At 37.1% G+C, this 16,683-nt stretch overlaps 1 protein-coding gene across 1 annotated transcript in view; it reads right to left on the reverse strand.

Annotated features, from left to right (window-relative positions):
* LRP1B (LDL receptor related protein 1B) overlaps positions 1-16,683 on the reverse strand; it is a 1,704,605-nt gene that overhangs the window by 1,052,743 nt on the left and 635,179 nt on the right. Inside the window, exon 3 of the mRNA XM_054723549.1 lies at positions 15,112-15,249. Within this exon, the coding sequence (XP_054579524.1) occupies positions 15,112-15,249 (138 nt within the window). The remainder of the gene's footprint in view (positions 1-15,111; positions 15,250-16,683) is intronic.

Here is a 16,683-nt window from a genome sequence, read left to right on the forward strand (position 1 = left end):
GCCCAGTGAAAGAGAAGCATACCACCATACTGGTGTGGGTTTACCCAGTATTAAAAATGAGAAGAAAAAATGGATGAGTTATGTGTATAGTAAATTTGGTACAATAACTAACATTTTCCTCTGACTTTCATTCTACTCAGCAAAGCATATAGATTTCTTCTTCTTATTCTTCTCTTACTTAGACATCAAGAATTTTAATTTTAGAACTAATTGATACTATAGTATGTATTCTCTCTCTCTCTCTCTAATAATAGACTAATATGCAAATTGACCACACCTTTGCTACACCCAAGCCACACCCACCAACCAAGCCACGCCCACCAGCCAATCAGGGCAAATATGCAAATTACCCCAACCAAGATGGTGGTTAATTTGCATATCAAGGCAGCTTAGAAAGAAGCCAAGAGCTGCAGAAGGGAGCAAAGCTGTGGAGAAGCAAGCAAGCGGGGCAGAGGAGAAGGGAGGAGCGTAGGCGGGGCTGGGGGAGAAGGAAGGAGAGCAGGCAGGCTGGTGGAGAAGGCGGGGCGGGGGAGAAGGGAGGAAAGCAGGGGTGGGATAGAGTGCAGCAGGAAGCCCTATTGCAGGAAACTTCCTGCAATGGGAACGCTAGTATATATATAATATCTTATATATTTGTATATATGTAAGTATATAATACTGTAGATATTTAGAACTATCCAATATGTTGTTTTGGCTCCAGTATCTACAAAATGCCTTATTCTCTAAAACTATGTGGTAAAAATGGCTTTCTTAAATAATATTTCACAGATGTAAATTTATTTGGGGGTATAAAAAGTAGTAGAACTAATCCCGATAAAGTTTGTAATTCAAAGGAAAACTAATTAAAGGATCCTTCAAAATAACAGTCAACAGCAACAAAATAAAATATTTGGTGTATATTTGATTGGTTGGAGATTACTGGTAGTCTTAGGAAAGTAAAACAAAAAAATGGGAATTTTACCATCAGAGAGAGTAAGATAGTAAAGCAATGTAACATGATTTAGCTTTCTCAAAATATTAAATTAAACAACAAAGATTTATACATGATGACAAACCATATAATAAAAATAAATGATAAAATATGGTTGGCTGACCACAGATGTAAAATAATAGCATAGATTTTGAAACTCACAAAGCTATTAAAAAGTCTCAAGATTAAGCCTAAATTTGAAGAAATAAAATTTTAAAATAAAGGCTGAAAAAGTATGAGATATGGGGCAGGTAATGAGGATAGCAATATAGGAAGAAAGAAAAAATAGAGGAAAAAAGTTGAAAAAAGGAATAGGGCAGAAGAGGAGGAAGGAAGGGAGAAAGGGAGAGACTCTTTCTCCTATAAACCACATCTGTCTGTTTGTTTTCTTAGGCAGCAGCCAGCCCTTTCTGGCTCCCCAGGAACGATCCTCTGTGGACATTAACTCTGAATGTTTGGTAACTCTTTGCTACAGCACAACTTGACCTTTTTGTTATACTTACTAGGTATACTGAATCTTTATTTAAATTTATACAACTTTATATCTGAAATGAAGCTTAGCGTATTGTCCAAACATTTCATTTTACTGATTTTCAAAGACATCATAGTGAATGATCAGCTCTCTCTACCCTTCAGAATCCTTTTATATCGTTTATCAAACATGGCACAACTGCAACACCTATCTGGTGCACAATCAACTGTTTCATTACTCTATTAAAGCATATAAAGAATAAACTTCTGATTCCTCCCAAATATTCATTACCCCCTCTTCCAAGTCTGCTTTTATTGGAACAGTGTTTATACTTAAAAAACTACACTCCCAGCCTTTCATGCAAATAAGGGTGGATCTGTGTTAAAATTCTGGTCAATGGCATGGTGATGCAAATTTTGGAATCAGGCTTCTGGAAAGTACCTTAGGAAATAGGTTGACTTGCTTAGTAGGGACATTTTATTCCTTTACCTTCCTCTTGGAATGGGAACCTGATATTCTGAGCTGCCGTGGCCAACTGATCACGAGCCTACCTAGAGGATGCAAAGTAAGTAACAAGATGGCAAAACAAAAATATGAGTATTTAAATCATCATGAAATCACCTTACCTGCCTTGGAATATCTATCTCTGGACATTTTTTACATGAGAGAAAAAATAAACTTCTATTTTTTAAAGTCTTTTAAAGATCTCTGTTATTCATGCCCAAAGATAATTTTTTAAAATATATTTTATTGATTTTTTACAGAGAGGAAGAGAGAGGGATAGAGAGTTAGAAACATTGATGAGAGAGAATCATTGATAAGCTGCCTCTTGCACACCCCCTACTGTGGATGTGCCCACAACCAAGGTACATGCCCTTGACCGGAATCGAACCTGGGACCTTTCAGTCCACAGGCCAATGCTCTATCCACTGAGCCAAACCGGTTTTGGCCAAAGATAATTTCTAATTGATACAACATGAGTGAGCAAGGCAATGCTAATGTGTAAGAAAATATTCCAAGAGGAATCATGGCAGTCAGGAGCTGGGACAGCTGATTACAGTGGATACTAGTCCCACCATTAACCTGCATTTCAGTTAGGAGTGATGGTTTATAACTTTTGAGATTTGAAAATATAAGGCTATCTGGGAAAGTGAAAGAATGACATGATTAAGCTATGGGAACACGGAATCTGTTGGAGGGAAAAAGCTAAAAACTGACAGGGCATGGAGAATTTTATAATACAATATGCAAGCATTTGCTCAGAATGCAAATTGCTAAGCACTGATTCCCTTACTAAAAGTGGTTGTTAGGATTTCTCTCCCTGGAGGCCTTCCAAATTGGGTAGATAGCAATCTGTCTAGGCAAGTTTGGGTTCAGTCCAGCCTCAAGGCAGATGGATGGACTGGATAACCTCTGAAAGTCCCTTCTGGCCCTATTATTATTCTACAGTTCTGTCTCTGACTGAGAGAACAGTTACCGCTGGTTCTCTATTTGTAGATACAGTCATTGCAGGTTACATTGCTTTCCTTCTGCTTATTGCAGGTATTCCTGGTAAACAAGAAGAAACAAAACTTAAAGGAGCAAATCGCTTTAGGCAAAATGCAGGAGTGAATCTTCCTGACATAGGCACATTGTGTGAGGACAATAATCCACGCATACAGTGTGGTACACTTCACCCAATGAGTTACTCTAGGAGAGTCCCATACACTTTGCACTGTATCACTCTGCTTCCTGTGTGTTTGTCTTCCTTACCTAGTTGATTGAGTCCTTGTAGTGAAGTGATTGAGGTAGAAGTTAAATGTGAGGATTTTTTGGGTGTTTCCAATCTATCAGGGTTATGAGATGTACACAGAGGAAGAGAAAGAATGAACTAAACCAAGGTGCATTTGTATTGAAAAGTTCACCTCAATATAGAAGTTATATTAGGTGAGAGATTACTAGGCTTTGACCCAAACATATTTTTCTCAGTTGTGCACAATTTTTTTAAAATATGTTTCATTGATTTTTTACAGAGAGGAAGGGAGAGGGATAGAGAGTTAGAAACATGGATGAGAGAGAAACATTGATCAGCTGCCTCCTGCACACCCCCTACTTGGGGTGTGCCCGCAACCAAGGTACATGCCCTTGACAGGAATCGAACCTGGGACCCTTGAGTCCGTAGGCCGACGTTCTATCCACTGAGCCAAACTGGTTAGGGCACAGTTGTGCACATTTTGTTTTGAGTAAATAACTTACATGTGTAAGATACAAACCTGATTTATGGAAAAGGAACTAGAAGCCATCTGTCTGGGAATAGGACTTAACACTCAAAAAAAGAACATGACTAGTAGAAATATCAACTGACACTGGTTTTGAAAGCAGGAACAAATAAACCAAAACAGAGGTGAAGGCCTAAAAATGTGTATGTTTCTTTTAATTTCTTGAAATAATCATTTAGCTGGATATACTGTACAGTAGGGAAATCTAATAGAATACATGCACACGCATAAACTTATATATATATATATTTTCATATAATACATTTTATATATAATTTATATGTAATAACTATTTAGAAATTTGATATAGACTATTTAGATTGAAGAGCATTTTATACCTATTAGTTTTTCCCCAACTTTCTTTGAGACCTCTTTAGTAATATCTAATTGACCTAAATAAAAATTGGACAATTCAGGTTCTTAGTGTTTCTACTCATAGTTCTCTGAGCCACTTATTGAATTGTATAGATTTTTTTCTTGGCACTCTTGGTTTCGTACCTGTAGCCTGAATGAGAACACAGCACACGTTTCAGCTAATGGAACTGAAAAGTGCTCTTTGGGCTTGTACTTCCCATTCTTCTTGTATCTGACACTCAAAACTTGGCTCACAGTATCACTGGCCTATTTCAGAAGCAGCTCTGAGAGCAGAGTGATCTCACTTTGCTTGGCATCTTAGGGTTTCCACAACCACAGTGGGTTGTCTGGAATGGTTCTATGATCCCAGTGGCATAGAGAAGGCAACTTTTTGATTGTACATTTTCTCTTAACTCAAACTGAGGATGCAAATCTTCAGCTAATGTAAACATATCTGGATAGTATATTTCCCCTCAAAGATTAACATTTAATGAGTTTCTTGTAGAAAGGTTTGGAAAAACATAAAATATATGTGCATATTTCTCTATGTCTCCACCCAAGAGAAAAATAAATAATTGTTTGATTTGATTTGAAGGGACTAATAAGGAGAAGTTGGGAAGTCACCAGTTTCATATGTCTTTTGTTTCTTCTGAATATCATTTATACTTTAGCTACTCAGTTATGATGGCATTAATACACATGTGCGTCAGTGGAATAGGGTTTACTATATGTGATAACAACAGTGGATCAGGGAAAAGGCAGCAGAAATAGGTGTGTGTGTTCTGCAATTTTGAACACATTAGATAGTCAACATTTAAAACATTGGCTGAAGATTGTGAAAACTTCAAGGAATCTCTCTCTATAGAATTCTGTAAGAATTAACAGAATTCCAGATTGAGTTAAAAACAACAACAACTTGTCTTCCATCTATTTATGGTTACTTCTCATTAGAATGGGATTATGTTGTGTGTGTTTTTCTTCAAAATTTAAACTTTTCTCCATTGAATATTATTGAGAAGTATTTCCTTATTTCTTCCAGATAACATTATAAAGGATTAATCCTAATTTTTTTTTTTTACTTTTCTATTGTTACTAGTACAGATTTATTCCAGAGTTAAAATAAACTCCATTTTCTTTCCTCATCAGATGAAAGTGCTACTTTTTTTCCAAGAGGCTAGAGTTAATAGATTATTCTCCAAGTTTGTTATATAGTTTTCCAGCTTGTTGTTCACTCAGCACATTCTTGCTGCTCAATCAATTCATAAAACTGGCAGGGAACTTAGAGTTATTTAAAAATGTTCTTCAGTTGATTGTCTACAAGCCATCTGGCTGCTTTAAGAATGGGCCAGAAAGGATGGCTGAAGCACGATAGTTTTTTGCACTTCTCTGAGTTGGTATGGGGAGGCCCAGTCGTCAAAACTGGCAAATGAAAACTCAAGGTCACTGTGTTTAAACCTTACTCTCAAACTGCATTTTTGTGTGCCTCCTGGGGATTCTGTTAACCGCAGCTACTGGCTTTAATTCCCTATATTTTTATATATCAAGCTGCTTGTGTCAAAACCCAAATAATGAATCAACATTTGAGGCTGAGTAGAGAGCTGAGTGACAGTTTGTTATAAAGTCATACTTTTGAAAAATATTGAAACAGTCATATGTTTTTCAAAGTTAAAATACAAGAGGTCAAAACTTAGGCATCAAGAGAGGTGGCACTTTAGTAGCTTGCTAAAGTTGGGATTCTGGTTACTTAAAAACACCTCAATAAATTTAATAAAATAAAATAGTAAATACTCCTTCCAAATTCCTAGGCTTCCTCTGAAATGGAATTTAGTTAATATAGCTTTTCACGTCACCTACTTTGACATTCACTTGCATGAACTACATTCAAATGATACATCAGAGGATAACACCTAACATACTTTGTTTTGGGAGGTGATCAATGTGAAAGTATAAATGACTATTTAGTTCAAAGCCTTATTATTATAATAATGCATGATTTTATCTCCTAAGAATAAATCACATAACCTGCTATGTGCAGCAATTCTAGTCTTCATATGCTTAATAGTAAAACAATGTCATATAATACCCCTATAATAAAGATATATCATAGTATCATTTTTCACTCTCTTTATAGTTTTTTTTTTCAATGAATTTTAAGGGGTCACATTACATCCTTATTCTAATGTAACAACTCTAGGTATAATACCAAGTTGTTTTTGTGGGGTTTCTTTTGTGTTTTGTTTTGTTTTGTTTGCAGTTCCAAACTCATCTCTCTATATTCAGAACTCTTCAACATTGCCTAAGAGTTCAGAGCTTTTTTGAGTGCACAATATTTTCTTTTTTTAAAATATACTTTTTATTGATTTTAGAGAGGAAGGGAGAGGGATAGAGAGATAGAAACATCAATGATGAGAGAGAATCATTGATCAACTGCCTCCTGCATGCCCCCTACTGGGGATCAAGCCCACAATCCAGGCATATGCCCTTGACCAGAATCGAACCTGGGACCTTTCAGTTCGCAGGCCAATGCTCTATCCACTTAGCCAAACCAAGGAGGGCAAGCATACAATGTTTTCTTATGCACTTGTGCCTCTAGAACTATAGTTCCCTATTTTTGAAATGTTCTTCCTTCTCTCATTTGCCTACCAACTCTTAGAGTGAGACTTATATTAACTATAAGTTACCTTGGGAAATTTTCCTGCATTCCCTCAAGCAGAATTATATGCTCTTTATTTTATTCTTCCTTAGCAATTTTTACCTACATCCATTATGACATGTGGCTTTCAATAAGGCAGAAAATAGGATTTTCTACATCCCTAGTGCTTAGGTAAGTGCCTGGAACTCTGTCAGTGCTCAGTAAAAGTTTACTGAAGTTAATGAATGAATTTAATATAGAGAAACTTTATTGTGTTTCTATTGGCACATTTAAAAATCATTTTGATTGTCTACCTGTTATTACTTCTTACAAACTCTTCTTTGTTTTTCCTCAGGAAGAGGAAGGTGAGAAAAAGATCCAGATACATGACGAGTCCAGTGCCCATGAATGTTGATATAAATGAACAATACAAAAAGTGGTAGAACTATTTACAAGTCTCTTCTGTAAAGAAGATATTACTGGGGGTGGGGAATCTGAGTTCTCTACCTAAGAGCTTGGCATGTTTGAGGAACAAGTTTAACAGGAGTTGTTTGAAGCAAGGAATGAAGCTCTATATCAAAACAATTGCTCTTTCTTCTCCTATACAAGTTAGACAGACAGAATAAACATTTTATTGGGGTGTGAACTGTGGATCTAAGTTTTTGACTTGCATCTATTTAAAAATAAAAATCAACTGAAAATAGGGTACAGTTCAGCAACAACTGAAGATACATAATGCACCAGGATTCTTACCACAGAAAAGAGCAACTAAAAAAACATAAGGCTTAGGCCAGTGTAGCTAAATGGTTAGAGCCTCATCCTGCACAGTAAAGGTTCCTGGGTTCAATTTTCAGTCAAGGGCAGGTACCTTGGTTGGGGGTTTGCTCCCCACCCCGCTAGGGACACATACAGGAGGCAACCAGTTGATGTGTCTCTCACATTGTTGTTTCTCTCTCTCTCTCTCTCTCTCCCTCTCTCTCTCTCTCGATCTCCCCCCACCCCTTCTTCCTTCCCACTGTCTCTAAAAATCAATGGGAAAAATATCCTCAGGTGAGGATTAATAACAACAACAACAAATATATATGGAAGTAGTATAAGCTAGAAACCGCTAAAGAGAGAGGTAGATACAGAATATGAGATGATGTTTTATAAAGAATATCTCTTTTCTTGAGTTAGATCCTTCAGTGTTTAATCTACTAGTGTAGCTATACAACATTCTTTGAATTTGCAATTTTTTATTGTTTCCACAGTTATTCTTCAAAATAATTCTTTTGGGACCAAAGAAGACCAATTAATATAAAACATTAACATTAATCAAAGATGTAAATCCAGTACAAAAATATTAACTCCCAATAAATCACAAACTGTTTTAGATTATCCTTTGATGCTCAGCTATGATATAGAGCCAAATTACTTTGTCATTCTTTTCCCACAGGTATTAAGTTAGTTAACTGTTTCTAGAAGTCAATATAGTCAAACAAATGTTTGAAACCTAAACTCTAAGTCTATTTAGCAGGATTAGTTTAGCAATTATATCAGATAGATCAGTGTTAAGAAATCAGATGTCTTTACAAGATCATATTTCTAATCACACAGAATTTATAAAATCTAAGATTGAAAAATGAATATATGTAGTTATGTATATATGTATATATATGTATATGTATGTATGCATATGTACACACATATATATGTTTTATATATATATATATTTCAAGTACAACATTATCCTAATTTCATCTAGGTGTCACTTGTTAACATAAGCAATATCTTTAATAGCTCTGCAAAGGGGTGATACAGTTACAGAAGATCTATTTTTTCTAGGAATGTGGCTTTGCTTCTGAGAAGCATTAATTTGTGAAATAAACAGTGCTAAGGGTCATAGTCCTTCACTAAACTATTACTTAAACCAATCTCTTTGAAAGAAAATGCTAATCTCTTTGAGAGTTGAGATAGATTTGAGACTATCTGATCACCTTAGCACAACTCAACACAAAGAAAAGAATACAACAGGATCTACTCTTACATTATAGGAACTGCAGTAGTCAAAGTTAGAGCCCACAAACCAACCTCCCTCCTTTCCTTCCTTCCTTCCTTCCTTCCTTCTTTCCTTCCTTCCTTCCTTCCTTCCTTCCTTCCTTCCTTCCTTCCTTCCTTCCTTCCTTCCTTCCTGGAAGCTACAAATTAACATTATTCCATCTGAAATCAGTGTTTTATTGATAACAAAAGCCACCACAAAATAAAGTATTTCCTTTCTGGGGAAAAAAAAAAATGTAGTCCTGAATATTTGAGCTAAGAATTAATCCCTAACTCTTTCATTAAATTTATTCAATCTTCTCAAATAAATTAATTAAATCTAATTAATTGTGCTAGATTAAATTTTTGAATTATTTGAAATGCATAAGGTTTAAACAAAAAATAAGATTATTAATTTCCTATAGTGAGTTATTACAAATAATAAAGGTTGCCATTTGTCTTGATCCATTTTGAGAGAGCCTCTAATTTGTAAATTATCTCCAGGATTTTCAGCATTTTCTCATATGGCTTTAGTTTTAAGAATAGTAACATAAAAGAAACAAGTTGATATCTAAAATACATATATTAGAACAAATACACTAGAACAACTGGAATGTAAAATAAATACATTAGAACCGATTGTGGGTGAATGGAGAAAAAAATGTAATTTCACATTTCAGAAAACTATATCCCAACTGGCAAGTAAAGTAAAATAATCAAGTATAATTTTAAAAATTCTTACTACGCATTATTTCCTGGAGTTAGATGACATATCTGAGAATCTTACTTTTCTTTAAGTTCCTGATCAAATACACCAATTAAATATATTATACACTCAGAAGGACTTAGCAATAGGCTCAGAATAGAAAAGAGGGAAATCATAAAAGACCAGTATCTATGTATGCTGTGTATATCTGTGTGCATGGGTTGTAAGCTTCTCAGGTGTCAGAGAGTGCTATTCCCTGATCAGTCTTAGGGAACTCTTCACACAAGTTATCTCCTTATGTTCACAAGGACTTTGGTATGTTTGCTGGAAATTAATCACATAAGATTGCGCAATCATTGTTTCTAGAGACAGGAGATAGAATTCCTTTTGCAGGGACCCTAAGAGTCCCCATATTTTTTTAGCAGACAATGCCACAGAGCCTGGAGTTCCCTTGCAGGACCATTCTCTACTACAAATGTGATTGAAGTAAGGTTATGAGTAAAAAGAGGGATTCTCTTGCTTATAGCCACTTTACATGCTGACATAATGAATAATCTTACGAATGTAAACTTTTAAAATAGCATCTTGATACATCTCAGTCAATCTAGTCTCTGTTAGTTGAATTTGTTCAGCATTCTTTGTATGGTTGTAAGAATTTTTGTGGAACTGTTCTGAGTTAAGGAACCTTGTGCTGCATAAAATGTGTTTTCATTGCTCATGAAATTTAGATATAGTGATATTACAACCAATATAAAATACAATGTAGGAAGCAATACAATTTTCTAAAATATAATGTGGTGATTTTGAACATTCTTATTGTGAAAATTTTATAAGCACATTCCTATATATATGTATACCCATATACAAAAATCAATTTTTTTTTTCTTGAAGTGGAGTTAAATTATGGAGATTAAAATATCAGTGCTATAGAAAATCATTAATAATAGATATATTTTATTACTCTCACCAGGGAGAAATTGATTTTTCTAGGAAACATTCAGAAAACAATTCAGTTGCTAAGAAAGCATTCCCAAGACTAGAATATCACCTCCAAAATGTTAAACATTTTTCCTTATTAATTTTCTTAAAGGATAAAGATATACAATCAAATGTAAACCCTTTATTAGAAAAATATGTCAATCTTTGAATCATATCTTAGGCTTTATGTATAATAACATAAAGTCTGTGCTTAGAAGAAAATAAAAAGGAAACAATGGAAAGAAAAGTGATTCAGAGAGAACGATTCTGCAAAGGAAACACATTTCTAAAGATTGATACAACGTTTGAATTAATCTATTTCTTTTCTTTATTATATGTCTACTAGAGGTCCAGTGCACGAATTCATGCATGGATGGGGTCTGGCCAGCCTGGTCACAATCAAGGTGGTTCGGGGCTAGGCCTGTCGGGAGGAGGAGATGGTGGGAGGTTGCCCAGCCGGCCTGCCTGGATCAGAGCCCAATCAGGGCCCCCAATCAGAGCTGTGCCGGGCCAGCTGGGGGAAGGGGCCATGGGTGATTGGCCGGCAGGCCCTGCCCCTGATTGGGATTGGAGGGTCGATTGGGGGTGGAGCCAGCCATGGGAAGGGGCTGTGGGTAGTGGGCCAGCCGGCCCCGCCCCCTAATGAGGTGGGTGGGGGGGTGCTGATCTGGGCCAGCATCCTGGGGGAGGGGCTATGGGTGGTTGGCTTACTAGCCCCAACCCCTATTGGATTGGCATGGGGGACGATCAGGGGTGGGGCAGACCAGGGGGAGGGGCTGTGGGCCAATCAGGATGGTGGGGCCCGTCGGGGGCATGGCCAGCCCAGGGTAGGGGCTGCAGGAGGTTGGTCAGCCAGCCCTGCTCCCTAATGAGGTGGGGGGTGTGATCAGGGGTGGGGTGGCCAGGGGGAGTGGCTGAAGGAGGTTGTCTGGGCAGTCCTGCTCCCTATTGAGGTGGGGGGTGTGATCAGGGGCGGGCTGGCCAGGGAGAGGGGCTGCGGGCCTATCGTTGTGGAGTGAGCTGATGGGGGTGTGGCTGGCAGGGGGCGGGGTTGAGAGAGGGGAGTTTTTGGCCAGCAGGCCCAGCTCTTAATCAGTGTGGGAGAGTCCGATCAGGGGCAGGCTGGCAGGGGGGAGGGGCTACGAGGTTGGCCACCGGCCCTACCCCTTGACCAGGCCAGTTCACCAGCCACAGTGGGCATCATAGCGACTGGTTGTTAGGTCGTTATGGCCAAGAGGTGCTCCATAATCCTCCTGGTGAACAGTTGTTTGGTCATGTTAGTCATGATGCCTCTTGGCCTTTTATTATTATTATTTTTTAAAGTATATTTTATTGATTTTTTTACAGAGAGGAAGGGAGAGGGATAGAGAGTTAGAAACATCGATGATAGAGAAACATCAATCAGCTGCCTCCTGCACACTCCCTACCTGGGATGTGCCCGCAACCAAGGTACATGCCCTTGACCGGAATTGAACCTGGGACCCTTCAATCCACAGGCCGACGGTCTGTCCACTGTGCCAAACCAGCTAGGGCTTGGCCTTTTATTATTATGGCCCAGTGTGCAAAAATCGTGCACAGGGGGGAGGGGATCCCTCAGCCTGGCCTGCACTCTCTCACAATCTAGGAAGCCTCGTGGTTTGGGCCTAAACTGGCAGTCAGACATCCTTCTCACAATCCGGGAGCGCTGGCTCATCTGCCTGCCTGCCTAATCGCCCCTAACCACTCTGCATGCCTGCCTCATTGCCCCTAACCACTCTGCCTGCCTGCCTGATCACCCCTAACTGCTCACCTGCCTGTCTGATTGCCCCTAACAACTTGCCTGCCTGTCTCATCGATCCTAACTGCCTCTGCCTGCCTGCCTGGTCACCCCTAACTGCTTGCCTATCTGCCTAATCACCCCTGACTACTCTGCCTGCCTGCCTCATTGCCCCTAACCACTTGCCTGACTGCCTGGTCACCCCTAACTGCCTCAGCCTTTGCCCCTGCCACCGCGTCAAGAATGACGTCCAGAAGGTTGTCCAGCTGTCTGGTCTAATTAGCATATTATGCTTTTATTATTATAGATAGTAGATGAGAAAGTTCCTCAGAGACTTGATAGGCTCATGCCTAATTATGTCTTTAAAAAAAAAAAACACATTTTTTTCATTAGGTGTGACCCAAAATTGGAAGGAAAATTGCAGGTGGGAAAGTGGATTCAATTCCTATGATCCACTTTTGCGTGTAATCAGTCATCTTCCCTCATTTATAAACAAACCATATTCATGTGATAAATCTGGTGTTTTCCAAAAAGATTTGTTTTATTTTTTGTTCAAGTGATAGGAGCACTCTCCCATGCCAGGAGGCAAACACATTTCTAATTTTCTTTCCTCAGTTCAGAAATAGTTTATTAAACCACTAAGTATGAAATGACTATATCTATTCAGTCATCTGGATTTTACCACTCTAATTGTACCAGGCCCACGAATTAGGTGAAAAATCCTTTGGTAAATACATGTAGAAATCCAAATATGCTTTATGTTATTTCTTTTCTTTCTTTTTTACACTATTTTTGTTATTTCTAAGTCCATCACAGTTTATAACATATTATTTAGGTGTTTTAAAATACTTTATTTGGTGAATAAAGTAGCTGACTTTAAAGGCCAGAGTAGTACTAGTATAATCCAATTCCTACTGGTAAATTATAAAAGAAAAAGATTGTCATTTGTTATAAAGATATGAAACTTGGAACAATTACAAAATGTAAATTGGAAGAGGAAAAAATATTGAAATATAAACAACTACAGTATATACTCTAATTCTTTCTCAGTTTGGAATATATGCTGATCTTTTCAAAAATCAAGATAAATTTTATACCATTTAATTTTTGATCAAATACTTTATATTTTTAATTGAATTCCCTGGTTTACCATTAACATGTAATTTATTAGATATATCTAATTATATTGATTAGATCACAACCATAAATTTCATTAGAGAACTCAGATATATTTTCATATAATCCACAGCACTGAAAATGTTTAAGATATTCAAATTTGTATAACCACCTCCAAGGGAGTATTTGGCAATGTCATGATTTCAATGTTAGAAGCTTAGTCACACATGTCTACCTGAAATATTTTTTTTAAATATAATAAGAAGCTGGGATTATAACTAAAGTAGATAGAATTAGGCTCTAGAAAATACAATTAATTTCTGAAAAGAAAATTAAACTCTTTTACACCTATTATTTTGTAATTCAGTACTTTACTTTTGGTTAATATCATTCTTATTAATATACAATTACAAAAAAAATGCATGTCACAAAGCCTTTAAATAAAAATAAAATATCTTATTAATTATTATTACATATGTGTTCATAACTGAACCTAAGAATCTGCTGGCTTCTTATGTGACCATGTCAGAGTACAACGCTAGGAAAGGAAACTCGGTCAAAGAAGAAAGACCTTTAACTTCTCAATATGAATCTGTCCACAGAACAGAGTTATTGGATATCCCTTTAGAAAGAGCAAAAAGACCGAGTGCCCCAGTGGATCTATGGTCCCTCAGCATCCTCAGCACATTGGATACCTTCCCAATATTTACTATTTTAACGATGTAGCTCTCCCTCCCTGATCTTGAATTCCGTTTCCTTCAGTCCAGAATTGGGAGACTGGCAGCCAGTAAGGCCTGCCAAGCCTCTTGTTTGGCCTGTACATTGTGGACTGTGCAATGTTTTCAAAAGCAGTAGCTGACTTTGAACACTTTAAACACAGGCAGAAATGGAGCTCCTGCTGAAAAAATTGGAACTTTTGGTGACCTACGACCTTTTTTCACATGGCAGCAGTTAGTGTGAATCTGCCCACAGCCAGACGTGCATCTTGAGTTTGCTATAGTTCCTTCTTTTCCTTACCATTGTACTCTCCTCAACATGAAAGACAGGTTTCTCTTTGACATCAGCTTCCATAAATAACCTTTGTGTTACCCTCAGCCAGTGAGAAACTACTGAGACTTGTGTTTCAGTGGTTTCTTTCCTGGCTCCCTCTAGCGGCCTGATTCCCTTGATTAATACCTTGATTCTGTTTCCGGATCTTTATTCCTAGACTTTTTGCTTTTAATTCTCTCACATTTCATGCCCTCTCCCTAACCAATGTTACTAGAATGTTGCCATTTGCAATTTGCATTACTTTTCATTGACTTTGAGATTTTGTATTACTTCTCCCTCCTATCATTAATATACAAGTATAGGCAACCCTTTTACCACTGTAGAATTTAGATGTTTATTTATTTATTTTTAATTACAGGAAAGTTGGTATAACTTAAGAGAAATAACATTCAGGAAAAATATCCCATGAACACATACCAGTAATATATTTGTTGCAGAGGATTTACTTCAAATACCCTTTGTTTAAGCAAAGGTTCAGAGAAAGAAGCATGTACCACCTTACAGTATCATTGTACTTTTGACAGAGACTTTCTATCTGTCCTTTGCTCAAAAGTATTCTTTTCTATGAAATACTTAATCATTTAAGAGCCTGACTTCAAAGTCTAAGTGTGTTTTTGTCCCTAACAGCACTTTTCAGTAAAACAAATACATACAGCTTTGAAATGCATATTGAGTGTGTCTGGCAATAACATTTATGCTTTCTCAATAACTGATATGGTTATGGTTGGAAAAAAAGGCAGGTTTTCTTTGAACTTTCATTAAAACTATGAAAAATTTAGTATTTCAGTTGCAAAAGGACTCACCCCGGCAATGCACTCCTTCATCGTACCCATCTGAGCAGTCCAAGACGCCGTTGCACAGCTGGGACAAGTGAACACATTTGTTGGCACCAAGGCAAGCGATGTGATTCAAGGGACACTTGATTTCTACCTCTTCGGGACCTGAAAACAATGGAAAAAGGGTCAGATTGATGTTGATTAGCTTTGCTTTTTTTTAAAAAACACTAAAATTGTTAAGAACAAAAAATTTACTAGAATTAATTTACAAAACAAAACTATAGAAATAGTACTGGAGAACAACTCTAATTCTGTCAGGCATTGAAATTAGCCTAAGTGCTTAAAAACCTAATTTTAAAAAGCTGCAGAGGAAATACAGATTTGAGTTTTGTTTTCAAAGAGTGTGTTAAAAACACAAATATTCTTTCAACCCTTAAAGTAGCATGGATTGAAACCTGTGGGTTGCTTCGAGTCATTGTTCTCTTATACTTCGATAGGCAGACAAGGCACTTAAATCCTGTAAATCTCAATTCCCTCAACTGTGAAATACACATAATGACAACTTCTTGGCAGGGTTCTTGTTAAAATTATATCAAGTAACATGAACAAAAACATATTTGTGGAATTTAAATGAATTTGTGACAACCTAAATGTGATTTTATTTTTAATCTGGAATATGAAGACCAGCTAGCTTTATACTTATTTATATATGGATTATTTTGTTTAAAAAAAATCACTGAGCAACTATAATGCAATAGAATTCGCTGAAGAATGAGGAGGCCATGATGAACAGGGCATACTCCTGAGTTCACCTGCTGTTGGTAACTGCATTTTGTATAATCACCCTTTGTGCTTTTAAAGATAAACTAAAGTCAGAACACAGAGTCTTTCCTCGAAGGTCACCAATTCCAAATCTTCATCAAACATCCAAGTCTTCAGTATATTGTTGTGTCTAATTCCCAAATCCTATCTATACTTCTTCTGTAGGCACTCCCCAAAGTCCCCATAATGATCCTTAATCTTGCCCAGCTCTCTCAAATCCAAAGTACAGTCATACCAAAATGAGTACAATTATGCATTAATCTGACACTGATTATGGCAACAGCTCATTCTATAGTCAGACACATTTAGGCTTTAACTGCATACAGTTGTAGTAAAACCCATGGGCCATTAATTTAATCAACTAAGCATTAGGTTTCTCATCTGTAAATGGAACTATCAACTGAGTCTACATTATGGGGTTGTTATGAATGTCAAAAGTTATTGATAGCAAAGCACTGAGCACTGTGAGATGCAGGCTCAGAGTAGGAATTCAAATTCAATATGTGTTAATCATGTAAATAAATGCAGTATCCTGGAGTGATTAACAGACTGGAGCCAGATTCCTGGGTCCAATTCCTGGTCCCATCACTTGCAAACTGAGTAACTTGAGCAACATATATACCCTCTCTGTGCTTCAGCGGGGTGTTGGAAGGATTATATCAAAAGCTCTTAGTATTTTTCCTGGCAATCACTAAGTGTTTGCTATTATCATAGTTAAATTAAGAACGTTCCAAGAAGATGAGTTGTCTTTTGTAAATACTTGTATCACATAACTGG

This window comes from Eptesicus fuscus, chromosome 11 (assembly GCF_027574615.1).
Source record: "Eptesicus fuscus isolate TK198812 chromosome 11, DD_ASM_mEF_20220401, whole genome shotgun sequence".
NCBI classification, from domain to species: Eukaryota; Metazoa; Chordata; class Mammalia; order Chiroptera; family Vespertilionidae; genus Eptesicus; species Eptesicus fuscus.